The 26,713-nt window shown below is 43.6% G+C and overlaps 1 protein-coding gene across 1 annotated transcript in view; it reads left to right on the top strand.

Annotated features, from left to right (window-relative positions):
* The window catches only part of LOC147107617 (uncharacterized), a 50,520-nt gene that overhangs the window by 4,810 nt on the left and 18,997 nt on the right, over positions 1–26,713 (top strand). The window contains exons 3-10 of the mRNA XM_086006799.1: positions 364–594; positions 2,589–2,660; positions 8,918–8,977; positions 14,141–14,407; positions 17,580–17,683; positions 21,250–22,231; positions 23,787–24,056; positions 25,733–26,113. Of these exons, the coding sequence (XP_085862925.1) occupies positions 364–594; positions 2,589–2,660; positions 8,918–8,977; positions 14,141–14,407; positions 17,580–17,683; positions 21,250–22,231; positions 23,787–24,056; positions 25,733–26,113 (2,367 nt within the window). The remainder of the gene's footprint in view (positions 1–363; positions 595–2,588; positions 2,661–8,917; positions 8,978–14,140; positions 14,408–17,579; positions 17,684–21,249; positions 22,232–23,786; positions 24,057–25,732; positions 26,114–26,713) is intronic.

Genomic DNA, 26,713 nt, shown 5'->3' with positions numbered 1-26,713 from the left:
TTTTATTACTTTTTTTACTCCATTTGTTGCTGTGCAAGGGTGTAGCTTCGGCTGCTGCTAAGCTACAGAGACGTTTGCAACTTGTGCTGATTGTTCTGAAGCACAGGGTTTGTTGCTTTACACGGAGCTCTCAGCTCCGTATCTTTTACTATAGCGTTCGGTTATCCGGAATTGTTGATGAACCGGCACCACGTCGGTCCCATCCGTGCCGGATACCAGAAAGTTTCCTGTAATGTGAATTACTGCTTCTTCAGGCACAACCTGTGGCTCTTCCTAAAACCTCTTCTTCGGCGTATTAAATGACATCAACTTTATCAACGTCTCATTTGTTGCTTACTAACGTAAGGTTTTACTTATTGGCAGAAATTCAAAAAGAAAAAATGATGGATGAACTCAAAATAAAGCTTCAGAATATATTCCAGCGAGGACAAATCCCACTTTACGTCAGGACTTTGACTGTTTGTGGCTACAGGAGTGCTGGGAAATCAACGCTGCTGCGGAAGTTACTGAATGAATCATTTCGGGAGGATGAGCCCATAACAGATGGAATACGCATTGGACAGATAGATATTAAAAACTGGGAAAAAAGAATAGGTAAATGGAAATACTTATTCAGGTAGAGTCTGTGGTAGATTTGAACTCTCACGTGAATCAGACTGAACCAGGCTGGAGGACAGCATGTTGCAATGCAAGCATTTGATAAATAATCCAAAATTATAGTACTGAGGAGCAAAGCAGTAGGGCAGAAACCGATGTATTTAGATTAGTGTGTGAAAAGTCCAGGCAGTCAGAACATTACCCATTGGTCCATCTAGCCTCTCCTGTATAGTTATGACTCCCTATACATCACGATACAGACACTTCCTACCTACGCAGAGCCATGTAATCTCCTGGGAGAGGTGAGAAAAAAGATTAGGGAAAAAAATCTGGAAAGTTCCTTTCCAACCCCTTTAGGTGATAACAACCAGTCCAGGAGATCACATTGACCCTGGTTGATATTAGAGGTTACCTACCTCCTGTACAAGGTGATCTGGGCCCCAGCTAGAAACAGGTCCAGTTCTCTCTTCACCTTATACAGTGAATATGCGTTCACTGCACATGCCAGTAACCTGTTCCACAGGTCTACTATTCTCTGGGAAAAGAAACCACCTAACATCCAACCTAGTTTTGCCCTTACATAACTTGTAAACCTCCCTAACATAAATAATTGGTCCACATGAACACAATCTAGTCCCATATCTTCCGTAGACACCCCCAAACATTACTGTGATGCCAAGTTATCAAACTAAATTTGTAGGCAGCCCTGTGCACTCTGAATCCCTGGGCTCAGCAGCTGTAGGAGCTTTGGAACAGAACCTTTGACCAGCAGTTACATCTCTTCCAAATCCCTCCTGCAACCCATTAAACCACTTGGTCTCCCAAAGAACAGATGTCGGAGCTGGTGCTTGCCACCATTAATGCATGAGATGCAGAGTCTAATGAGGTGCTCAGCTGAATATGGTTATTGGGATCATAATTATCACAACAATCAGAATTCTTTATTTATTGCTGCATGCTGTTTTCTTGTGGTGACACCATGCAATGCTCTCCCCTGTTTTCTGGTGACTTTATGGAGAAGATTTTCCTCTTTGGCAGCAGTGCCACTATAAGCATGGTGGAACATGACTTCCTCCCACCCGACTGTTGCTCCTGAGTCATGATAACACTATGGGAGTTAACGAGACCCCTGAATTATTGAGACCAACAGTGTGAGAGAATTATTGTTTGAAAGAGTTCTTAACTGTATCTACACATGTTAATCGAACTCTCTTGCAATTGTTCACCCCAGTTAACGCCTCCAAACCAATTCCCTAAATAATGTTATTGGCACGTTCTCTTTACATACAGGTATTTTCAAAAAAGGGAGAAAATATTGGTCATATTAAATATAATGCTTCTCTAACAGAGCTTCAAACTTGAAGTAAAAACAAAAAATGCTGGAAAACAGAGCAGGTCAGTCAATATTTGTAAAGAGAACAGAGATGTTAATACAAAAGTAAAATACTACGGATGCTGGAAATCTGAAATAAAAACAGAAAATGCTGGAAATACTCAGCAGGTCAGGCAGCATCTGTAGAGAGAGAAACAGAGTTAACGTTTCAGGTCGATGACCCTTCATCAGAACTGGCTCTGTGGAGAGAGAAACAGTTAACGTTTCAGGTCGATGACCCTTCAATGTTAATGTTTGGGTGTAGACCCTTCCTGATGATCTCACACCTGAAACATTAACCCATCTTTTTTCTTTACAGATGCTGATTGACCTGCTGTATATTTCCAAAATGTTCTGGTTCAATTTCAGACTTCCAGCATTTGCAGTTTTTTTTCTCTTTTTTTCTTCTTTAAAGTTACTAATTTTAAGTAATTTTGTTCTACTTCAAGCAGTATTTCATTTTCTACTCCTTCATTCAGGTATAAATGCACCAAATGTCTGAACTTGGGGATGTTTTGAAAGAGCAACCACTGGTACAAACTGATGCGATCTGACAATATAATCTTCTAAGCATGTAATTAATCATTTTCAAAACTCATCTTTCTTCTCTCATGTATAGATAATCCAAGTGATGATTTAACGACTGCAATTGCATCCTGTGTTTTAAATTCTGATAAACCACCACTTGAAGGTAAGCAAGTACTTATGGATTGCTTTTCTTTTAAGTACAGTACCATAAAAAGTGATTTCAATGGAAAGGATATTTTAAAAATAAATTCTGGTACTGATTATGTTGTTAGAACACTTTCCTTAATGCATTTTAAACCTGGATTACGTTCTAAATTGTTTGCAACTGTTACATGTCCTGATCTTCCACCAATTTCCATACTGATGCTGTATGTTTTAAAGCTTCCAGTTCCCTCTATTTTACCCAGTGTTGCTGAAGAGGTTATTAGGATAAGAGTTAAAGTTTGAATTTCTTTTTAAATGGCACCCATTATCATTATCAAATGTACAAATGCAGGTCACACCCACATGATACACCCAAGTAATGATAAAACAGGGCAGTAGCTGCTAATAACAATAATACAAACCTTCATTACCTATTTGAAGAGACATAAGTTCTGAACCTTGCTAAATCCCAAAAGAACACTCTCAGTATAAAACTGAAGTTGTAGTACCACTCAATCCTAACTGCTCAAAACATGGCTCAGATTGCTTGAGCCTTTAACATCAATAATCATTGAGGAAGCTTAAGCGGCAAACTATGAACTGTCAAGGCACAAATGTACCAATAAATCAACAACAAAAAGAGGTTATTTTCTTAAATTTTATGCAGCTAATAATGCAATGATTGGTGCCTGTTGTACTGGTGTATATTGGGCACTGGATCCCTGTAATACTGGGCCCAGAGGCTTGAGGCCTACTATGTTCCCAATACGCACAGCTCAGCTTGGTGTACTGTCTAATGCATCCAGTGTGGCAACCTGTCCACACAAAATGTGTACATAGCTCATTAACGCCTCATCATTCATTTAATTTAACCAACTTTCCCATAAGGCAACTGGGGCACCTGTCTGGTGCTCCAGACATTAAGTGGTTCTGACAAAGGGTCACAGAACTGCAACATTAACCCTACCTTCCTTTCTCCACAGAGGCTGCCTGACCTGTTGATCTTTCCAGCATTATCTGTTTCTATTTCCGATGTCTCTCAGCTCAATGAGCACAAAAATAGCACATAGCGAAGAGTTGAGTTAAACATTGGTCTTTGTTAACATATTACATAGGATATACGGCACAGAAACAGGCCATTTGGCCCAACCAGTCCATGCTGCCATTTATGCTCCACTCGAGCCTCCTCTTGTCTTTCCTCATCTAAATCTATCAGCATAACCCTCTATTCCCTTCTCCCTCATATGCTTGTCTAGCCTCCCCTTAAATGCATCTATACTATTCGCTTCAACCACTCCCTGTGGTAGCGAGTTCCACATTCTCACCACTCTTTGGGTAAAGAAGTTTCTTCTGAATTCCCTATTTGATTCCTTGGTGACTATCTTATATTGATGGCCTCTAGTTATGCTCTCTGTATCCACTCTATCAAAACCTTACATAATTTTAAAGACCTCTATTAGGTCACCCCTTAGCCTTCTTTTTTAAGTGTGGTCTAACCAAGGTTCGATACAGGTTTAGCATAACTTCCCTACTTCTCAATTCTATCCCTCTAGAAATAAACCCTAGTGCTTGGTTTGCTTTTTTAATGGCCTTGCTAACCTGTGTCGCAACTTTGTGATTTGTGTATTTATGCTCCAAGATCCCTTTGTTCCTCTACCCCACCTAGACTCGCACCCTCCAAGTAATAAGTGACCTCCCTATTCTTCCTACCAAAATGTAATACCTCACATTTATCTGTGTTGTGTAAGGGGTGGTGTGTGTGGTCAGCTTTGCCTCTGACTCCTGAGCGGTTCGAATCACTCCCACTCCCTTGGTTCTAGACCTGGACTTATTTGGGGGCTGTGATGAAATTGCAACAGACAACTGAGTTGGTGAAAAGAACTTGGATTTTTATTTGAGACAGGAAAATATACACAACACAATAATCTTATCACTCTAAAAGGGGGAACACTTCGGAATATACGAGGGAGAATGACAATAGACAAAATACTTCACCCCTCCCAATCCCACTACACTAACTAGGTTGGGTTCCAGAGGACCAGGGAAATGCTCACCAAGCGCAGGAATAGTTTGTAGCGTGGAAAAACTTGCAGATCTTCGGTTTCTTCTGAGTTGGTTTCTTGTTGGTCGCGGTGGCCCAGTATTACCTGGTTGGCTTCTGGTAATATTTGGTTGTTGGTTTCGTGGGGCCCTTGGTGCCGCGAGGTGTCCGATGATGTGTTACTTCTTCGAGAGAGAGAACTGCTTCCAGATGCTTGCTTCTGAAACCACCGAGTTTCGATGGTGTTTTAAACTTGAACGATGGGTCTCTCTTTTCTTCTCGAACTGTTTCTGTTGAACGCCTTCTGCTGAACTGTACTTATCGAACTGTTCAAACCCATCAAACTCATCAAACTAACTGATTTCTTGTGGAGACAGGTCTTTAGTTTATACTAAACGAAGCCTGCTAATCTTGTTAGATTTTGGGCGGGCTCGTTAATTTTGATTGGTCCCATTTATTTAACTGGTTTCAGGATTGCTTCGAAATCAGTTTAAGTGTGTGAAGTGGTTTTGGATGTTTCTCTGAGTGGGTTTAAACTGTTGTTCGATTGTCTTCCCCTGCTGGGGCCAGGGTCTCTTTTGTTGATTAGTGGCATGTATTGTATTATTCATGTTCTTGATGGCCCTGTAGGTTTTTGGCGGGAACTGTCCTTCCGTGGGCCTATTGTCTTTATGTAGAATGGCTGGGATGGTCCAGAACATTCTCAGATAATCTGGCCTTTTCCAATACTCAAACTGTCTGTCCCACAGTGCCCAACCCAGTTCCTTTGTTGCAGCTTTCCACAGGCCTGGACATGCCTTTTAAAATAGCCAAATCTTCCTGGGGTTTTGACTTTAAGTCCCTTTTGGCCCAATATTCTTTAAAACAGTCCAAAATCTCTCCTTTTCTTGGTTTGGGGGAATCTGTAGAATTTTAGAATTTTGCGAACCTTACAGTTGCAGAAAAGATGTAAAGAATTCTACTTTTAGAGTGATGTGGATAACTGCTCTTCTTTTCAATTCTTTGAGAGGAGCTAGAGGTTTTTTTTCATAAAGCAATTAACAAGAGGAACTAAAAACATTATTACACCATGCAGGATGTTAGTCAGACTGTAAAGAGGAACTTTGGCCAACACCATGACTCAGCCCCAATCCCAGGCTAGTGCTCCATTAACAGAGGTTGTGCAATCATTGCAGAACCTTTCTTTTAGTTGATTCAAAAACATCAGCAAAGCTAGCAAATGTTTTACTGTCGATTAAAAGAAATCCTAGCACTATGCCTTTAGTTGAAAGTTACATATTAATGTATGCAGACAACTGTGCATGAGTTACAACTGATACAACACTTGATTTTCCTGCTTCCCCTGCCCCAGAAAAATCCTTAAAACAAAACAGAAACTTTTTCAGGGTGGCCTGTAACAGTCCCTTTAAGGACTGCAGGTTAGGCCGCTCAATGCCTGGTACCAGTGTGCTGAGTGTGCACTGGTACCTCAAAATTACATCGGGGTCCTATGTATATCATAGGACCCCGATTAACATATTCTAAGCAGGCTCCCACCTGAAACAGACGGCCACCTGGGCCACTCTGGGGAAAAAAAAACAACGAAAATACCAGCAAGCAGAAATGGAGCAGAAAAAGAGTGCACCATTGCAATTTTCGGGGGCACTACTGCTTCTAATCTCCCTTTTCACCTCACTACTCACTTTCTATATTCCTCATAATTTTGTATAGGATTGTTAGCCGTAACTTTATCATATGCCTCTGGATAATGATGATGACCCTGCTGAAAGAGCTAAGCAGCCATCTTCATCCCAAGGATGGTTCAGGGACTTCCATTGACCTCAGTTCCTTCTCCCACTAGAGTAGCACTTACGAGCACTATATTAGACACTTGTCACCAAGGGAAGTGCTATGAAAGAATAAAAATAGACCACAAAAAGCACATGATCGTAAAGGGTATTGCTCTTTGTGTTTCCTTGAAGCGGCACTCCCCTTTATACTGCAGTATATGTCTGGCTCTTCAGTATTGAATGCAGAACAGCCAACATTCTTTGGGATTTTGAGCTGATACAGATGTACTCATGATTTGTAGGGAAATGGTGTTAGGGAAATTGACGGGATTGAAGGCCGATAAATCCCCAGGACCTGATAATCTACATCCTAGGGTACTTAAGGAAGTGGCCCTAGAAATAGTAGATGCATTGCTGATCATCTTCCAACATTCGATGAAATCTGGAACAGTACCCATGGATTGGCAGGTAGCTAATGTTACCCCACTATTCAAAAAAGGTGGTAGAGAGAAAACAGGGAATTACAGGCCGGTAAGCCTGACATCGGTAGTGGGGAAAATGCTAGAGTCCATTATAAAAGATGTAATAGCAGAGCACTTGGAAAACAGTGACCGGATCGGACAAAGTCAACATGGATTTACAAAAGGTAAATCGTGCTTGACTAATCTACTGGAATTTTTTGAGGATGTAACTGGTAAAATAGATAAGGGAGAACCAGTGGATGTGGTTTATTTGGACTTTCAAAAGGCTTTCGATAAGGTCCCGCATAAGAGATTAGCATGTAACGTTAAGGCACATGGGATTGGGGGCAAGGTTTTGACTTGGATAGAGAACCGGTTGGCAGACAGAAAGCAAAGAGTTGGAATAAACAGCTCTTTTTCCGAGTGTCAGGCAGTGACTAGTGGGGTACCGCAGGGATCGGTCCTTGGACCCCAGCTATTCACAATATATATTAATGATCTGGACGAGGGAACTAGATGTAATATCTCCAAGTTTGCAGACGACACAAAGCTAGGTGGGCGTGTGTGCTGTGAGGAGGATGCCGAGAAACTCCAGTATGATTTGGACATGTTGGGTGATTGGGCAGAAATATGGCAGATGCAATATAACGTGGATAAATGCGAGGTTATCCATTTTGGTGTCAAAAACAGGAAGGCAGATTATTATCTGAATGGCAATAGATTGGGAGAAGGGGAAGTGCAATGAGACCTGGGTGTCCTTGTGCACCAGTCGCTGAAGGTAAGCATGCAGGTGCAGCAGGCGGTTAAGAAGGCAAATGGTATGTTGGCCTTCATAGCGAGAGGATTTGAGTACAGGAACAAGGATGTCTTGCTGCAGTTGTACAGGGCCTTGGTGAGACCACATCTTGAGTATTGTGTGCAATTTTGGTCGCCTTATCTGAGGAAGGATGTTCTTGCCATGGAAGGAGTGCAGCGAAGATTCACCAGACTGATACCTGGGATGGCAGGAATGACGCATGAGGAGAGATTGGGTCGATTGGGCTTGTACTTGCTGGAGTTTAGAAGAATGAGAGGGGATCTCATTGAAACTTATAAAATTCTAACAGGACTAGACAGACTAGATGCAGGAAGGATGTTCCCGATGGTCGGGGAGTCCAGAACCAGGAGTCACAGTCTAAGGATAAGGGGTAAACCATTTAGGACAGAGATGAGGAGGAATTTCTTCACCCAGAGAGTAGTGAACCTGTGGAATTCTCTACCAAAGAAGGCAGTAGAGGCCAATTCATTAAATATATTCAAGAAGGAGTTAGATATATTTCTTAAGGCTAAAGGGATCAAGGGATATGGAGAGAAGGCAGGAACAGGGTACTGAATTTGGATGATCAGCCATGATCTCATTGAATGGCGGAGCAGGCTTGAGGGGCCGAATGGCCTACTCCTGCTCCTATCTTCTATGTTTCTATAAAAGCAAGGCAATCATTATGACTGAGAATCCCTCCAATCTGCTCAATAGTTATATCTTATTTGATGTTTCAACTTAAATCTTCATTTTTATCAGACCAAATCCAGTTGCAAAAGGAATGTAGCTAATTCTCTGTAGAATCTGCCTGCACCATAATAACCACAATCGTCATTTCTGATTGGTTTTGTTTCTGAGGCTTTGATACAGTCGGGAACAGGACCAAAGGAAGAAAGATAATTAAATAGATTGAGAAAAATAGTGAGCAGAAAAGCAGTCGGTTTTAGCAGTTTTATCATTGTTGTGCAGTATAATTTGCCCAATATAAAGTGTACTACACTTTCAGCACAAGATGCTCAATCAGCAAAGAAAAATCTTTGGCCCATTGTCAGAGAAAAGAGCCTGACTGCAAGTTTGAACGAGATTTGCTTTTTTAGTCCATATGTAATCCAGTGTATAAGAGCCAACATAGAGTTGGGGACAAATTGTGTGAAAACAAAAAGGTGTAATATACTTGTGAGTCACAAACTATTTCTTAACTTCTAGGAACACTTACAGAGCAAAGTGACACTGGTTCAGGCGAAGAACAAAAAGGCGTCAGTGAAGGTACGTGTTTGAGCTTATTTCCAAAAGGCTTGTGTAAGGTTCCCTAAATCACAAAAGCAAAATAATCAGACTTCAAGCTGGAATAGCTGAGATACACTTCTAGAAAGCTTTAACTTTGTTAAAAATCAAAGGCTAAAATATCCTCAAAATTAGTTACACCACTTTTTTTTAAATGTGCACCCACCAGTGGCCTATAGAGAAAGTTACACATGAGTTTCCTGAGTCTGCTCATTTGCATTCTCATTGGTGCGGGCATTGGTGTAAAACCTGTGCAAAATGGGTGTACTCTTTTTGATTAAATACATAAACAAATTGACTGTAAATTAATAAAACTTCAAATAAAACTTAACAAATCAAATTAGGATTTGGTTGTCCGAATTGATAATGCACTCCAGTCCCCCCGGCTCCCACCGGTCGCGGAAGTACTCAAGCGTGCCGGCGGACATGCAAAATGGGTGTAACCAGCTGAACAATGCCTGCACCAATGGGAATGCAAATGAGCAGACTCAGGAAACCCACGTGTAACTTCTTTTATAGGCCACTGGTGGGTGCACATTTGTACAGCCTTTAAAAGGACAGTTCAGCCTGCACTCTTCAGCAATAGACTGAGGACAAACAGGTAAGAGAGCAACAGTGCTTGGCTCTTTCACTTCACTCTCCAATAACTTCACTGCACACCTTAGCAATGTTTTATTATACATGTAGAGAAGTATGACTACACAGACAACATCTGGACCCAGACCGCAGCAAGTGAGAGAAGAAGGACACACAACTCCCCGATTCAGGCCTCCAAGCCACCCTGGAGGAAATCGAAGGCAGGAGGCACATATCCCTGGGTGTAGATGGCACCAAGCTACACAGAAATGTGATTCATGCTCTCTGGAGGGAAGTCACACTGGGACTGATTGGGGCCATTAGCCATGGGAGAAGGGGGTATGCTTTGTCACCCAGAAGCCATTCATGGGTCTGATTCTCTGTAACATTTGCATACTGAATTATCATTGGCCCGCAGGCATCTGTAAGGAATACCTATTATATTCACATGTGATCACATGCTGAGTTGTCATTGGCCTGCAGGCATCTGTAAGGACTGCTATTGTTTTGGAGGACCCAGGGGCCTGACTCCATCTTGTCCACACGGTGCTGTACTGTTGTGAGAAAGCTTACAGACCTGATGCTTCATAAAATGGCCCAGTAATTCCAGGCACAACGCGTGAGTACGGACGGGGTACTCACGCGTGTGCCTGGAGGAATTGCCGATTTTCAGCATGCACAGCACATGCGCTGAAAACCGGCATTTCCTGTCCTCTGACCCAAGGGGTTAAGAGGCAGAACGCACACGACTGCACAGGCAGCACGTGCGCAGTAAAATTCCTTTTTTTTTTTCAGAGTTGCGCGCGTGTGAAGGCCTCCGGTCTTTACGCGTGGAAAAACCAGACGTAAGTATTTAGTTTTTCAGGTAAGTGGGCTTTTAGTACAATGTAGAATTTTTTTTCCACAGGTTTGTTATTTTTAAAGAATTTACAGGATGGTAAGTTTAGTTTTAGACCCTATTTTTAAAAATTTTATTTTTTTCAAAAATTGATTAATTGTTTAAAACATTTTTAAAAACTTATTTATAGTTAATATAATCAGTGGGATGTTTTTTAAAATTTTATTTAAAGTTAAAGTAGTGTTTTGGCACCCCATACTTTTCATGAGTTTGACAGCTCTTACTGTCAAACTCATGAATGAGTTTCCCCTCCCCTGATTGGCTGCACAGTGCTCACCTGATCACAGCCGGCACATCGCACTAACTACACCGCTGGATCAGGTAAGCACAGCGCGCCGACAGCTGAACCGGGCCTGTGACAGGAAATGCGAGCAGGCCCGGGCTTCAGATGTCGGCGCGCAGGGTGAGTGCAGATCGGGGGCTTGCACGCGCGGCAAGCTCCCGATCCTAATTTCAGGGCCATTAGTTTAAACTGTAATATTCCGTTGTCCTGCAATTTATTATTTTTGTACAAAGTGTGCAAAACAAGACATTCTCTTCCCTGAAGAGATCAGTGAGGGCCAAATAATTGAGGATGAAAGCACCATGGCAGTTCCTGCTTTCGGGTGTTGAGATGCGAGATCCTCAGATTGTTGTTACACACTAACTGGACATTGATGGAGTGGAATCCCTTCCTGTTGACATTGCTAAGTGGATGTTCTGAAAGCACTGACTGCCCCCTGGACCTTGGGGAAGCCAGTAACCTCATAAAACTTTATGGCTCTATCTCGCTGCTACTTTTCTGTGAGGGCAAAGCTTATCAATGGGACTGCCGTGCTGTAAAGGCATCCATGACCTCCCAAATACACATCTGTACTGGTCCCTGACTGGTGTTGCAGAGATCCATCCCCGAGGCTGCCTGCAATTAGCCTTTGCCGTGGTCAGCTTCATAGCCTTTGAGAGAGCAGTGCGGGCAGGTGAGCGAGGCTTCAGTTCTTCCTCCAGAAAGTCACAGAGTTGCCCTATTGCATCATTGGTGAAACACACTCTTCTCATGCAGAGCTCCTCAGAGCGGTCCTGATATGACCTGTACGGCCTCTATATTCTTTGGCGGGTGCGGGAAGGGGCAGTGATAGGGTGCGGGAAGGGGCAGTAATCTTCTCTCTTAGGCAGTCCCTCGGAACCGAGGGTGACTTGCTTCCACATTAAAAATGAGCTCGCAGGTGACTGATGAGTCCAATGCGGGACCTACAGTCTCTGTCACAGGTGGGGCAGACGGTGGTTGAAGGGGCGGGTGGGTGGGGTGCTTGGGTTGACGGGCGCTCCTTGCGCTGTTTGCGCTTGGCTTCCGCTTGTTCCCGGCGAAGAGACTCGAGGTGTTCGGCGCCTTCCCGGATGCTTCTCCTCCACTTTGTGCAGTCTTGGGCCAGGGATTCCCAGGTGTCAGTGGGGATGTTATACCTGGTGGCTGCCTCCTCTTTGACAGGTGCCTGACTCTGCTGTTCTACATCCTGTGCTGCTCCTCCTCCTCCTCCTCCCTGATAATGGGATAGAGTGGTACGCTCACAGGGAAAGACATACCTGCTGCTGAGATACCCTGTCTGCAGCTGGGGGTGCGCTGGCAATCTTGCGGTGGGCTGACTCTGCCAGAGGCAATCAGAAGCAAATGCAGGTTTTTGTAGAAAATAAAGCATTAAAAAAAAAGGAAATTAGGGAAACGGTCGCAAATTGGATTAAAAACTGTTTGGAAGGGAGGAAAGAGAGAGTAGGAGTTAAGGGCAGTTTATCAGAGTGATTGGAAGTAGTTGGGGGTGTCCCACTGGGTTCTGTTCTGCGACCGCATATGTTTACATCAATGATTTGGATATGGGGCTAGAAGAAGGGGTATCCAGATTTGCAGATGATACTAAAAAACGAGGCATAAGGGGGAATTTTAGTTCCCTTCATCCTTCGGAAACTGAGCGGAGCAGGAATTAGGACCATGCACTTTTGCCTCTCAGATACCGACCCATGGCTGCTTTAACGGCAAGTGTTTGAGATATCTGCCTGACTCAGTCAGACGCTTCATAAATAGATACAAATCAGGGTCCCATTGCTCTGTTAGGACTCTGGAGCAATTTTAACGGCCGACTGGCTGGAGTGTCTGCCGTGGGCGCTCTGACCAGTATAACCTTCCAGAGCAGAAACAGAGATCCCAAAAGGTAAGTACAAAAGTGCTTCTCCAAGCCCCACAATGAAAATCTGGGATCCAGCAGGGAGAGGCAGCCAGGATTTTCATCTGAATGGGGTGGGCTAAGACTTTCAGTGATGGAGGCGAGGGGGGGGGGGGGGTGATGTTTAGGTGAGCTGCAACTTCCCTTCTGCCTATTCCTGCATTTCCTTTCAGAGGGGGAAGCAGTGATGTACACTCTCCCTCCCCACGTGTCCAGAAATTAATGTTTGTGCGGAGGGGGGGAGAGAGGGGTTGGTGGGGCAAGGTACCGCCATCAGCAGCACTGGGGGCCACCGATAGCCGGTGGTGCGGGCTGAAGGTGGTGAGAGGCGATGGCCCAGTGGATGCAGTGGGAGTTGGGAGCTGTAATTCTGTGAGGGCAGTAAAAGGGCAAGCAGTAACTGCAATGAAGGGTTTTCAGCTTAAGGGGGTGAGGAGATCAGGAAACCTGTAAGTGTTAAAAAAGTACAACATTTACATGAAAATAATCCAACTTGTCACCTTTATTTATTTATGCCAACACGGACTGATTGCTGACGAAACGGCGGCTCAAGGAATTAGGCTGCTCAACAGCAGCACTCAATGGCCAGAGCCTGTAACTACACGTGGACGCAACCAATGTTTTCACCATTAACTCCATTATAATACAACTGACGTTCGAGCGCATTTAATGTTAAAAACTCATGTCACATCACCACCTACAGGCATAACAGATAACTGCAGATAAATGCTGACCCCTTAAGATGGATTTTCCCATTGAAAAAGCCTGACATCGGCGCTCTCAATGTATTTTGAGATGGAATTTCCCACTCAGCCTTTTTAATATATAATAGATATCGCGCAGCTAGAGAGTCAGGAGATCCAATATCTTCAGTAGTGTGTAAAAGAGCCTGACCACATTTCATTTAATCTTTTCAAAGTTTTACTTACAAGTCAAGTACTGCAGACTTCAAATTCGTGCAACATCTGTAATAGCAATTGAGAATAGTTTCCACTGTACACAGCACTACATCTTACTGATTTATGCATCTTATTTTGTCATTTGGCAACACACGTGCTTTCAACGTTTGATTGAGTCAGCACCTTCATTTGGAAGATCTGCACAGTTGCAGTTTTTACCTCAAAATTACATCTCCAAAACTGGAAATCGCAGTGAACAAGCACAGTGTTCGACTGAGTTTTCAGCCATACGCAGAAAGGAAATGCAGCTTCCAAAGCTGGATTTTGGCTCATAAAGCCAAATCAATTCTAAATTTTAACTCTTAACAAAATCTATCCTATTACCTTTAATAAAAACATACATCCCAGATAAGATGCTGTCTGACCTGGTGAGTGTTTTTCCAGCATTTTCTGCTTTTATTTCAGATTTCCAGCATTTGCAGTATTTTGCTTTTGCTTCCCGTTAAGTATATTGTCCAGGAAATACTGTGCAAGGAAGCGTGTGCAGAATAACTACATTTGTTGTTTTTCTTTGTGGCAGGTGCTGTTCTGAATGAACCTTTTACCAATGAGATACTGATGAAAGTGAAAGAAACCAGCAAAGTCCCTGAAGAGTTCTCAGTGTTTAGATACTATGACTTTGGAGGACATGTGGAATACCAGCAGATGCACATGCCCTTTTTACCTGACAATGCCGTCTACCTGTTGGTCGTTAACCTAAACCTAGAATTAAATGACACATTACCAGCGAAGGAAAGGCCGCTCAGAGGACAAAAAGTAATGGACGCCTGTGGATTTACTGTGAAAGGTAAGTTATAGTGACATGCTTCCTGTAATTCTTTAAACCGCTGATCAGAATTGTTACAAACTAAATTATTACCAGTAATAAGTAATGCTTTCAACTATTTACATTCCAAGTTTTATTAACCACCTGGATTAAAATCAAAAATTTACAATTTCTCTTCTTTGAGTAGTCTGTTGTTTGCCTTTAAACATTGGGGGTTGAATTTCCCCGGGGGGGGGGGGGGGCAGTGTTTACTGATTGAGAAATGGGTTCTTCTGGTGTGCAGCGATTCTAATGGATGGTTACTATTGCCAGGAATTGCTTTGGGACTCCTCCCATTTGGTAGGGGTAACTCTAGTGGAAACCCCACTTACACCTGTAAACGGGCTTTCCGCTAAACGTTCATCAAAGCTGTGCTGGTGGAGCAGGACAAACCGTGAGGAAATTCCTGGCGCGTGTGTTCTGTTCAGTAAATACTTGGGCCTACTTTGCATATCCAAATGACGTGAAAGCACTTTAGCAAAGCCTGCGCTCTAACTGCAAATAAATGGAATTGTTAAAAATTATTCAAATTTTTCTCATACTTCTCTGAATAAAATTGTTGGTGTTAATGAAGAATGGCATCAATGCAGACACCGAGAAACCTTCATTCTGTAAGCCCCAATCCCCTGAAATCAATGAGAGACTCTCTAATAGTAAAGGCAATGCTGTTCTTACTTTCACCAGAGGCGATGCTGCCATTATCTCTCAGCCCATTACAAGAAAGACAGCTGAATGATATGCCATTTCCCCCATCTAACTGTTAGCAAGGCCACAGGAGATTGATTAGCTTTATATACATGTCATTGCTTAGTTTATGTTATATTTTGTTGTAAGCAGAATTTTTTTTAAAAATTGTACAACTCAAAGGGGGTGATTTTCCCAGCCCTGGGGAGCCGGGTATGGAGGCGGGACTGCCGGGAAAATGGCAAAATCTGGGAGCGAGTACCCATCCTGCCCCCAACCCGCCTCCGTGCCATCTTCCCAGGAGGCGGGTACCCGACCCGCGCCAGGTCCCATCTCCTCGAGGCGGGAAGGGGATTAGTGCCAATTAACTGCCTGTTAACAGGTAGTTAACAGGCAGTTTTTTGGAGAATCCCTATTTTGAGCCCTAAAGTGTGGGCTTCCCAATGGCTCCGAACCTCGCCAGGGTCAAAGAGGCGGGCCGTGGGTCTGCGGGGGTCGGAGGGGCCGAAATGGCCGGTGTGCAGGTGAGTGATGGGTGCATGTGTGCAGAGGTAAATGTGTGAGGTGAGTCTAAAGTATTTTAATAAAGTTACTTACCTTTGCTTCTTCCTCCAGGCTTCATCTCTTTAGGCTGCGGAGCTGCCTCATCTCACCGGCAGAGAAAGCAGAATGGCCGCTGCATTCTTAAATACAGCAACCTTCTGCTTTCTGCTCAGGGAAGCTTTCTAAGTGAGTCTTGAGTACAAGGACTAACCAAAGAACAGAGATTGTCAGTGTTTGACCACTTCTCAAAGCGGTCAAACAATGACAATTCATCTGTGAAAATTTTTTTTTGACGTTCTGTCACCGGCTTTCCCTTAATTGGCCGGCCAAGCCTGCTGGGCGGGCTTAACAAGGTCAATCAAGGGAAAGTAGCGTGGGTTGGCTAGACGTCATGGGGCGGGACTAAAACCCGACAAGCAGCTTTCCCGCCTCCATCGCGTCCCCATTGATAAAATCACCCCCATAGTTTCTGGGGCCTAAAGCAGGCCCCGAATCCTCAACATATTTGGCTGAATCTTGTGCCACCGCAATTAGCCGACTCTTCACGCTTAGAAAATGTTTCTTAGGTTGGAAGATTTGCAGTTTTGCCTATAAATCTAAACCTAAATACAACCTATAAAAAAAACAGACAAATAGTATTACTATCAACTCAGGTCATCTCGCACTCTCTCATGCTCATCTGTCAAATATCTCTCCAGGTACTTATCCAATTCTCTCTTCAATTTGCTAATACAACAGTTCCCGCTGCCTCCCTCGGCAGTCCGTTCCATACATTCACCACCCTCTGAATGAAGTACTTAAATATGAACTTACTTTTCTCCCTCTCTTTTCTAAGTTTAAGGATATGCATTACTGCATTCGTATGAATTTCCTTTCCTATTTTTAATGTGGTGTTAACTAATTTAAAATAAACAGGGTTACTTTTTTTTAACTAGTAGATAAAGGAATTTAATACCAGTGGATTAATCCGTTCATTACTAATATAACACAGTGTGATTTTAACTGAATAATTTAAATCCAAAATTGCTCTATATAACAATAAAATTAACCAGAATAAAATGTATTTTAAAGACATTGCTGAAACTGAAAAGACTAAAGCCTAAAAATTCGGTTGCTTTGAGCCTCCTGTTAGTGCCCTAAGAGCAACTAGCGCCTGGGCGCGGCATCGCCAACACCTCCCGCGAAATTCAGCGGGAGGTTAGCAGCGATGGTAACCGTTAGCGCCCTGCGGCACAGTGCCTCCGGCGAGGACGTCATCGCGGCCCAGCCGTGATCTTCGGTAGCGCCCCGTCTTACCGCCGGACGCCATGTCTGACGGGGTCGGGGGCCTACCTGCGGCCAGGGCGGCGCTAATTAAAGGGAAGGTGCCAGGCGCCCATTTTTGTTGCTGACCACCTGCCGGCACCTGCCCCCTCTGCCGCCCCCGGCCTCCTCTGCAGCCCCCCCGCCCCCCGCAGAATGCCGGCTGCGCTCCGTGAGCCCGGCACTTCTCTTGCATGCCGGGCTCTTTTGCCGGCACTCCGATCCCTGGTGGCCCAGTTGGGCCCCGGGTCGTGCTGCGCTAGGCCCCTCCCCTTTAAGAAGGGGAGGAAGGCCTGCAGTACCGCGGCACGACGTTCACTTGCCGTGCCCCAAGAGGGTGCTTCCAGTAGCACCCCGCTTCTCTTTTGGGGCGCTACCGGTGAATTTCGGTCGCGGGGGCGCTAATTTTTTTGGGAGTAGCGCCCCAGCAATGTTAGCGCCCCAAAGGGGGCGCAACTCAATTTTTCCCACTAAATATGTTATCAGACTTCAAGAACTAACCTTTATCATCACTAGAAATTACCGGACGGCTCCATTGAAATGAATTTGCTGGGGTGGGTGAGGTTTCTTATTGCGTTGATACAGGTTTAATATTAATTCAAGTGTACAATACACCTCATTTTAGAATACCTCGACTACTGGATCAAGTGCATTTCCTCCCTCTGTAGAGATAGTAAGACTACACACCGTGTCATTCTGGTTGGGACTTTTGCCAATGACTGCAGAAATGTAAGTATTGTTATTTATGCCCCACTGTTGAATTGAATTCGTCAGCTCTTCAACTCACACATGGTCTCACACAAAGCTGGGTGGGAATGTAAGTTGTGAGGAGGATGCAAAGAGGCTTCAAGGGGCTATAGATAGGCTAAGTGAGTGGGCAAGAACATGGCAAATGGAATATAATGTGGAGAAAGGTGAAGTTGTCCACTTTGGTAGGAAAAATAGAAAAGCAGAGTATTTTTTAAATGGTGAGAGATTGGGAAATGTTGGTGTTCAGAGGGACCTGGGTGTCCTTGTACACGAATCACTGAAAGTTAACATGCAGGTACAGCAAGCAATTAAGAAAGCAAATGGCATGTTGGCCTTTATTATAAGAGGATTTGAGTATAAGAGTAAAGATGTCTTACTGCAATTATATAGGGCCCTGGTGAAACCACACCTGGAGTATTGTGTACAGTTTTGGTCTCCTTACCTAAGGAAGGATATACTTGCCATAGACGGAGTGCAACAAAAGTTCACCAGACTGGTTCCTGGGATGGGGGCTTGTCCTATGAGAAGAGGTTGAGTAGACTAGGCCTATATTCTCTGGAGTTTAGAAGAATGAGAGGTGATCTCATTGAAACATACAAAATTCTTACAGGGCTTGACAGAGTAGATGCAGGGAGGATGTTTCTCCTGGCTGGGGAGTCTAGAACCAGGGGTCACAGTCTCAGAATAAGGGGTCGGCCATTTAGGACTGAGATGAGGAGAAATTTCTTCACTCAGAGGGTGGTGAATCTTTGGAATTCTCTACCCCAGAGGGCTGTGGAGGCTCAGTCGTTGAGTATATTCAAGACAGAGATCGATAGATTTTTGAATATTGAGGGAATCAAGGGATATGGGGATAATGCAGCAAAGTGGAATTGAGGTAGAAGATCAGCCATGATCTTATTGAATGGTGGAGCAGGATCGAGGGGCCGAATGGCCTACTCCTGCTCCTATTTCTTATATTCTTATGTCTGTACTGTACAAGGAATGGGCTTGAATGGCCTTTCTTGTTACATGCCTTCTTCACTTCTTATCAACTCATGAGATAAGAGAAAAAAGAAGATTGTTTGTGAAAGGAGAGACAGCCTGTCGGTCTGTACTGGAAGGAAAATATAAATAAGTGAAGACCTAATACAATATTTATAAAGAAACTGCCAGGTAGAGGTAGAATCCACATGAGTGAGAGGAAAAGGAAGGAAAAACTGCCCCCAGAAAAACTACACCTGCACAAAGTAGATCTGAACATGTGCTTTGGAGGGGTTAATGCCTCTAGTACCTTGCCTGAAGGAGGAGGGAGTGACAGGAGATAGCAGTGGGGATCCTATCCATAACATGGAAGTTAGAGGATCTTAATTAACAACTTTAGCGTAAAGGTTTCTTAGCAGTATGTATATTTCTGAAGTTTCTATACAGTAGTTGTTCACTCGAATATTTTACAAGGCCTTGAACATAAATGTTTTTATGGCTTGCTCACTAACATAGAACCATGTGAAATACCTTTTTAATACTCACCTCCAATGATAAAAGTTTTGGTGTAGATATAAAATTGTAACAGTTAACATCTCAAATACTGCGAGTATGAACAATCATGCTACAAGGCAAATCGGGGTTCTATGTTGTCAATAGGACCCTAATACCATTTTCAAGTACCAATGGCGGAGCATGTGCTGTGCATGCTCCATCCAGTTATATAGGACATAGAACAGCCCGGCCAGTGGTCCTTAAAGGGACTGCTGGAGGTCATTCCAAAAATGGGCAGACAGGTTTTTTAGTGATACTTGTGGGGGCAGAAGTAGTTCTGTCCGAGCCCAACCCTTTGCAGTCATCCCAGGAATCATCTCCTCATCAAAAAAAAATTCTGGCTCGGTAGAGTAATTGTTAGACCCTGCACTATTTCTGAGGCTGAATTATTGTGTGCATTTGAAAGCTGATATGAAAACCTCTATCAATGTATTCATTTATTTTGTGAAGTAAGTTACCATCCAATAGTAGCATACATCCCCTTTTTAATTCCATGGTTTCCCCCGTCACAGGTTCCCCAATACCCAGTTGCACATATCTTTGCATTTGAGTGCGCTGCATACGCCTTTAGTTTCACTGTTAGCTAGCAACAATAACTGAGAGAGAACATCCCAGTGGAACCATTTTGTCTGCTTTTTCCCCTCTTTTTATGGGAAGGTAAGCTGTATACCTCACCTCGCAGCATCACTGAAGTCAAGAATTCTGTGGAGAGGGGATTTAGCCCTGTATCCCTCCACTGCAACATGCTGCATTTACACTTTGGTGGAATTCAGTGCTTTTTAATACTTTAACTTGTCTTTGTGTTTTGTGCTTTTTTGGCAGTGGAAGAGCTCTTAGTGCAAATGGCGGTGTTACTGATTTATAATTTGTTTCTTTCTTCAAGCAATATTTTACTGTAAACAGTCATTTGGTTTGGATATTGTATGTTAAATGGAGTACCACAGGAGTAGTTGAGGCAAATAACATAGATGCCTTTAAGGGGAAGCTAGATAAGTACACGAGAGAGAGAAGGGGAAGTGCAAAGAGACCTGGGTGTTCTTGTACACCAGTCGCTGAAGGTAAGCATGCAGGTGCAGCAGGCGGTTAAGAAGGCAAATGGTATGTTGGCCTTCGTAGCAAGAGGGTTCGAGTACAAGAACAAGGATGTCTTGCTGCAGTTGTACAGGGCCTTGGTGAGACCACACCTTGAGTATTGTGTGCAGTTTTGGTCGCCTTACCTGAGGAAGGACGTTCTTGCCATGGAAGGAGTGCAGCGAAGATTCACCAGGCTGATACCTGGGATGGCAGGAATGACGTATGAGGAGAGATTGTGTCGATTGGGCTTATACTCACTGGAGTTTAGAAGATTGAGAGGGGATCTCATCGAAACCTATAAAATTCTGTCAGGCCTGAACAGACTAGATGCAGGAAGAATGTTTCTGATGGCCGGGGAGTCCAGAACCAGGGGTCATAGTCTAAGGATAAGGGGTAAGCCATTTAGGACTGAAATGAGGAGGAATTTCTTCACCCAGAGAGTGGTGAACCTGTGGAATTCTCTGCCACAGAGGGCGGTGGAGGCCAGTTCATTAAATATATTCAAGAAAGAGTTGGATATATTTCTTAAGGCTAAAGGGATCAAGGGATATGGGGAGAAGGCAGGGACAGGGTACTGAATTTGGATGATCAGCCATGATCACATTGAATGGCGGAGCAGGCTCGAAGGGCTGAATGGCCTACTCCTGCTCCTATCTTCTATGTTTCTATGTTAGAAAGGAATAGACGGGTATGCTGTAGAAGGCCATGCTGATAGGGTTAGATGAAGAGAGTGGGAGGAGGCTCACGTGGAGCAGAAACATTGGCATAGACCAGTTGGGCTGAATGGCCTGTTTCAGTGCTGTAAGTTCTATGTAATTTTATGTAAATCCGAGCCTTTTTTAACAGACGGAATCTGATTGCAATTAATACTACACTGTTCTTCAGTGTTGTTTTTCATTTTATTTAATGTAGTTTAAATTTTCTTGTTTTCTCCGTTTTTATTTTTTCCTAAGGGTGAAGAGGCTTTGAGCACCATTTACAGTTACCTTGAAAAACATTTCCCAACCGCTGTCCTTTATGCTCAGAAATTCGCTGTTGACAACTCTGTTGACCATGACCAGGGAGCCGGATACGCAGAGTTACGTTCAGCCATTGACAAACTTTCCAGACAGGTTGCATTTGAAGACAGCATTGCTTTGTGTCATGCAAAATTGTACTATCATATTCTCCATTGTACTGAGAAATACTTGCTGTGTTCAGATATGTACTTGCCGTGGTATGAGATAATGGGCAGCCCCCAAGGTGTCGAGGTGAGCAGCGCTGACAAGAAATATCAAGTGCAGGCTGCATTGCAAGTTTTGAACTGCATGAAGTTTGCTTACTACTCCGACCCGATCTTGGTCTTGGATCCTCAGTGGCTTATTGATCACATGGCTGCTTTGATTCCAATCAACTGTACACTACCACCAAAGATACAAACTGCATCATTTCCAATCCAACGTGAGTGGATGAAACTCGTCAACACTGGAAAATTTTCAGAGAACCTGTTGCAATATATTTGGTCGAATGAAACACTAAAGCATAAGGATGAGTTACTTGACATTCTGAAAAGCCTAAATTTAGTCGTGCAAGCCAATCCAGAGTCCAAGTGTTACCATCTTTGGTTCAAGCATAAACAGAGAGAGATATTTCTGTGTTTTTATGAGAACCAAGTTATGACTGCCTTCCGGAAAGATGTTTTTAATGAAATGATACCAATGTTTCAGAAGGAATGGCCCTACATTGAATCCCTGGATGCTACTTTTGTTCTACTCGAAAAGAAAAAGAATGCCGATTACAAAATACATCTGGAATTAAGACATGACAAAGTACTCCTTGTGAATAAAAATGAGTTTGAACACGATGATTTTGTGTATAAAGTTGGTACCATTGTGGAGTATATGCAAAAGCAGTACCCAACACTTTGTTTGTTTGTGGATGGCAGACCCTACAAAGGTAAGAACGATTCAATAAATTAATGCGATCTCCATAATATTGTGCACTAAGTATATCTGTATCCATAAATGAATGTATCAGGCAAATTGTAAAATAAGTATTTAGTATTTGAATGCTAAGGACCGTTTCATAATTTGTGAGCACAGAACCATAAATGTGTTTATCATCCTAACAAGAAAAATACAAATGCTTATTTTACACTTCTTTTCATTTTAATTAAGGTCCTTTTTTGTACATATCAAGGTGAAGGAAGCCAGTGGTGAAGAATGGAAAAATCTTTTTACTTCCATTTATTCCCTCACATACATTTGAGTCAGGCCATCATCCGACTGGAGACATTGCAGGACACTACCCCTTTAAGAGTTTTTGTCACTGTAGGTTCCCGATAGCAATATGATCTCATGCACTCGTAAACTTTACAGAGATGTCAGTCCAGATTACTACCTCAGTTTCTCCCTCACTCTTGGTAGCAGTGCCTCCCTATTGTTCTCTATCTTAACGTCTTCAGTAATTTGCAGTGATTCAGTTTTAAGCTTCAATTTAATTGTTCTTCTGTTTTCTCTACCAATTAGCAGAGTTCATTTGCAACTAATATTCTCCACATTGAGTCTATTGCACATGCAGTGAGCTGAAGCTGGCACACTCCATTACAGTAGAATGAGATGAGCTACATATTGAGCACAATCATTTACTGCAGGGAAGAACATGTGATAGTGGGAGAATATTTTAAGAATATGTTTATAATAAAGTTAATATAGTATTGTTGACATTATAATAAAACTTCTGATATAAACTAATATGGCTGCTCCCCTGACGGTTTAGTGCACTGACTGGACTGGTATGGCACTGAACCAGGAAGGATCCCCGGTTTGATCCAGGGTCTGTACTGAATGAGCTCATCTCAGCCAAGGTGGCAGCACCAATTGCCTAGGGAAGAGAAAAACCAGCCAAGGTGCTCTTATCTGATCTTTATCCATTGACCCAGACTGAAAAGTGCACTGGCGTAGATCTTGACTTTGTTCGATAGTGTAAAACGGGTGATATAGCGAGTCGGCAGCCTGTTCTACATCTCTCCCGATTTCTGTTTCCAATGGATTTCGCTGTCGATGGAAGTGGTGGAAGCGGAGACACTCAATGTTTTCAAGGGAAGACTGGATAGGTACTTGAGGGAAATAAACTTGCAGGGCTACGGGGATAGAGCGGGGTAATGGGACTGACTGGATTGCTCTACAGAGAGCCGGCACAGACTCGATGGGCTGAATGGCCTCCTTCTGTACCGTTATGACTCTGTGTAAAACGGGCTGCTGACTCGCTATCACCCGTTTTACACTATCACTCAAAGTCAAGATCTACCCCCATGTGTTTGAATGTTGGGGAAGTAAAGTAGAATGAATGTATGTTCCTTTTCTTTATATCTATTTTAATTACACATTTCTTTAGCAAAAGGAGAGAGGGTGAGAGAAACAAAAAAAAATGAACCACCTACAAATAAATTGTATGATGCAGTCGTATATTTATCTTATGATTAATTTCTGGTTATTTATTTTGTTTCTAGCAATTGAACTCTTTCTTCAGGTCAGGCACAGCATGAGACAAAACATGGAGGTGGTGAATGTGGTGAAGATCTTTATGGAAGATCAACCAGAAAAACAAAAGGATATTTTCTTCAGGGACCAGTTAATTGACATCAGATTTGATACAACAACAGAAAATATGGTGGATAGTATTGAAGAAAGGATGCTGATAAAAGCTTTGGCAGAACTCAACCAATTCCATGGGCCTAATGCAGAGGAGATATGTAGGCAAAAGCTCAACCTTTTACCAGGTGAATGTTTTGTATTTTAACGTAAAAATTCTAAATTTTCTGATGGAGTATGCCTACACCGCCCCCCCACCCCCTCTAGAAATGCACCACTCGTTGCGCTGGGGAGGGGGAGGGATTGAAAACGTGTTGTCTAAAGCTCAGGCTGGAATGATTCCATGATTAGTAAGACTAAGTTCAAGTCCTCAACGGTCCATATTCAAATATACACCCTGTCTGATTTCCCTTTCCATTGAGGCCGGTATTCCGCCACCACTGAAAATTAAAATCAGCCATCTTGGCTTTTCAGCCTGGAAAGATGGCAACTGAGAGGGAATCTTATAGAGGTATGGAAAATAGTAAATGCTTTGGAATAAGGTTAATCCAGAATACTACTTTAAACCGTGGGAGTAAAGCAAGGGGATGCAGGTTCAAACAAGTAAAAGGTAACTTCAGGACTGATAGCAGGTGGTTCTTCATCATGCAGAGTGTGATCAACACTTGGAATGGGCTTCCAGGCAGAGTGGTGGAGACAAAGGCCCTGGAATCATTTAGGAAATAATTCAATGCAGCAACAGTGGGAGTGTATGGGTATTCTAGATGAAGGTATTAAAGCAGGCCATATGGCTACATTATAGTGGGCCAGATGGCCTTCCTCATCCATAAGTATCTGCACCCTTTGGTTTCTTAAAGACAATTTATAGTAAAGAATCAATGTTTAAACATCTATGGTATTTGTATTAGAAGCTTTATTAACCTTTTATAACTGACTTAAAACTCATACAGTACTTTTCCTTTCTTTCACATTCAAGATATATAGGCCTAGAAATTGAGTTTTGGCGCAGCCAGGGCTTTAGCGCCGGAAGTTAGTGCCGGAGCTAAGTCGCGCTGGTCGGGCCCAAAATTCAATAGTTCTGCGCCCAAACGGCTGCCGGTGCTGCTGAGAGGTGTTTGCGCCTGAAAACTGGCGCTACGTGCTGAATATCGGCGCTATTCCGGCGCTGCGGCGCCCGCTGCGGTGCGGCAGGTTCGGGAAGTGCAGGCCTCCTCCTTCCCTTAAGGAGGAGCTGCCTGCACCCGGCCGCGGCCCGCGAAAATCGTTCTAAAAATGAGCCCGGCACCTCGGACAAGTGCCGGGCTTGCTTCTGTTCCGGGGGGGGGGGGGGGGGGAAGTCCGGGGAGGGAGCTGCGGCCAGGCGGCCGGCGGGAAAGCGGCCGGCCGCCGCGGGGCCTTTAATGCGCCGGCGCAAAGTCAGGTAAGACTCTGTTGCCAGAGTCTTAGTTGCGGCTGCCACGGGCGAGGCGGCCGCAACTGAATTTCGGCGCTGGGGCCCGTCGCCATGGCAACCGGGACGCTGCGCACACCGATGACGTCATCGGTGCCGGCGCAGCGCTACCGGTCTAGCGCGGCGGAAGGGCCCCAGGCAATTTCGGCGCCGGCGCCAATTGCAGCGCTAGGCCCTCTAGCGCCGCAAAAGCGGCGCTAAGGCAACTCAATTTCTAGGCCACAATCTGGGAAAGCACAAATCATGTATTCAAATATTTTGTTCAAGTATGTTGTAACCAGCATTTTTTATACAAAATGATCCTCTTGGAAACATAAATCGGATCATTATAATGACCCACCAGTGACATAGATTTGCGATAATCGTGTAGGTTTTCTTGGAACCTGACTATTGTTTTTTTTTGTTCTATTATAGTGGCTCACTTCTTTCCAAAAGGCACAGAGCTGGTAAACAACCTGTGTGACCTACTGAGAAAATTACACAACAGTTCCATTGAGGGCAGGAGATACGTCCTTGATACTGTGAGCGAAACCCTTCAGTGCTGTGTTATCCAGTGCATGCTGGACACAGCAAGTCAGCCTGTCGACTACAGTGAAACCCAAACTCTGAACACTTATGAAATATTTGAAAAAGCTCAGCCTGGAATTCCAGAAAGTGCCATAAGAGACATCCTGCACCTTCAAGATTTATCAATACTAGATGATTCCACCATGTCTGAGGATTTTACAGAGAAACTCACGATAAGCATACACCGCCTGTTCTGGATCGTGAAGCTGGTCTTTGTCAAGTGCGTGGGTAGGTCTTTTAATTGAGGCAATTCAATACTTTCTCCCTTTGTATCTTCGCCCCTGTCACTCTGTGTGTGCGTGCATGTGTGTACGTGTATCTCTGATCAAACAATAATAAAGAAATAACACTCACAGGGAGTTTTTCCCTAATGTGTTATTATTAATGGGAAATTTCAACTAGTCATACTTCATATTGATAATTACTTGATTTAACAGGGAGTACCTGTATAATGTTATCAGTTGGATGCCAGGGCAGAGAGGAAGGAAATAAAAACATTCTATGCAGCTGCTGGAAGAGGGTTTAAATAATGTGGGGAGTCAGCTTGATTGGTTAAATATGCTTTCCTTGTTCCTATCTGTGTGCAAGGATTATGGAACTGGCCAAATACTCGTTTAAAGTGGTGACACTTGAAAGTTCTAGTAGTATTGGCACTTTAGTCAATCTCCCATCTAGTTCCAAATAGGGATCAAGACCAAGTCCAACAAGTGGACCTAGGTGGGAGAAGGGAGGTCAGGAGAGGGAGGGGAGGCAGATGGGAAGAGAAGAGGAAAAGAGGAGAGGAGGGAGAGAAGGAGAAATGGAGAGAGGGATGGTTAGTGGAGGAGG

This window comes from Somniosus microcephalus, chromosome 14 (assembly GCF_052327205.1).
Source record: "Somniosus microcephalus isolate GS21.2 chromosome 14, FLI_Smic_1.0, whole genome shotgun sequence".
NCBI classification, from domain to species: domain Eukaryota; kingdom Metazoa; phylum Chordata; class Chondrichthyes; order Squaliformes; family Somniosidae; genus Somniosus; species Somniosus microcephalus.
Note: the sequence above shows the minus strand (reverse complement) of the source record. Positions and strands in the feature narration are given on the sequence as shown.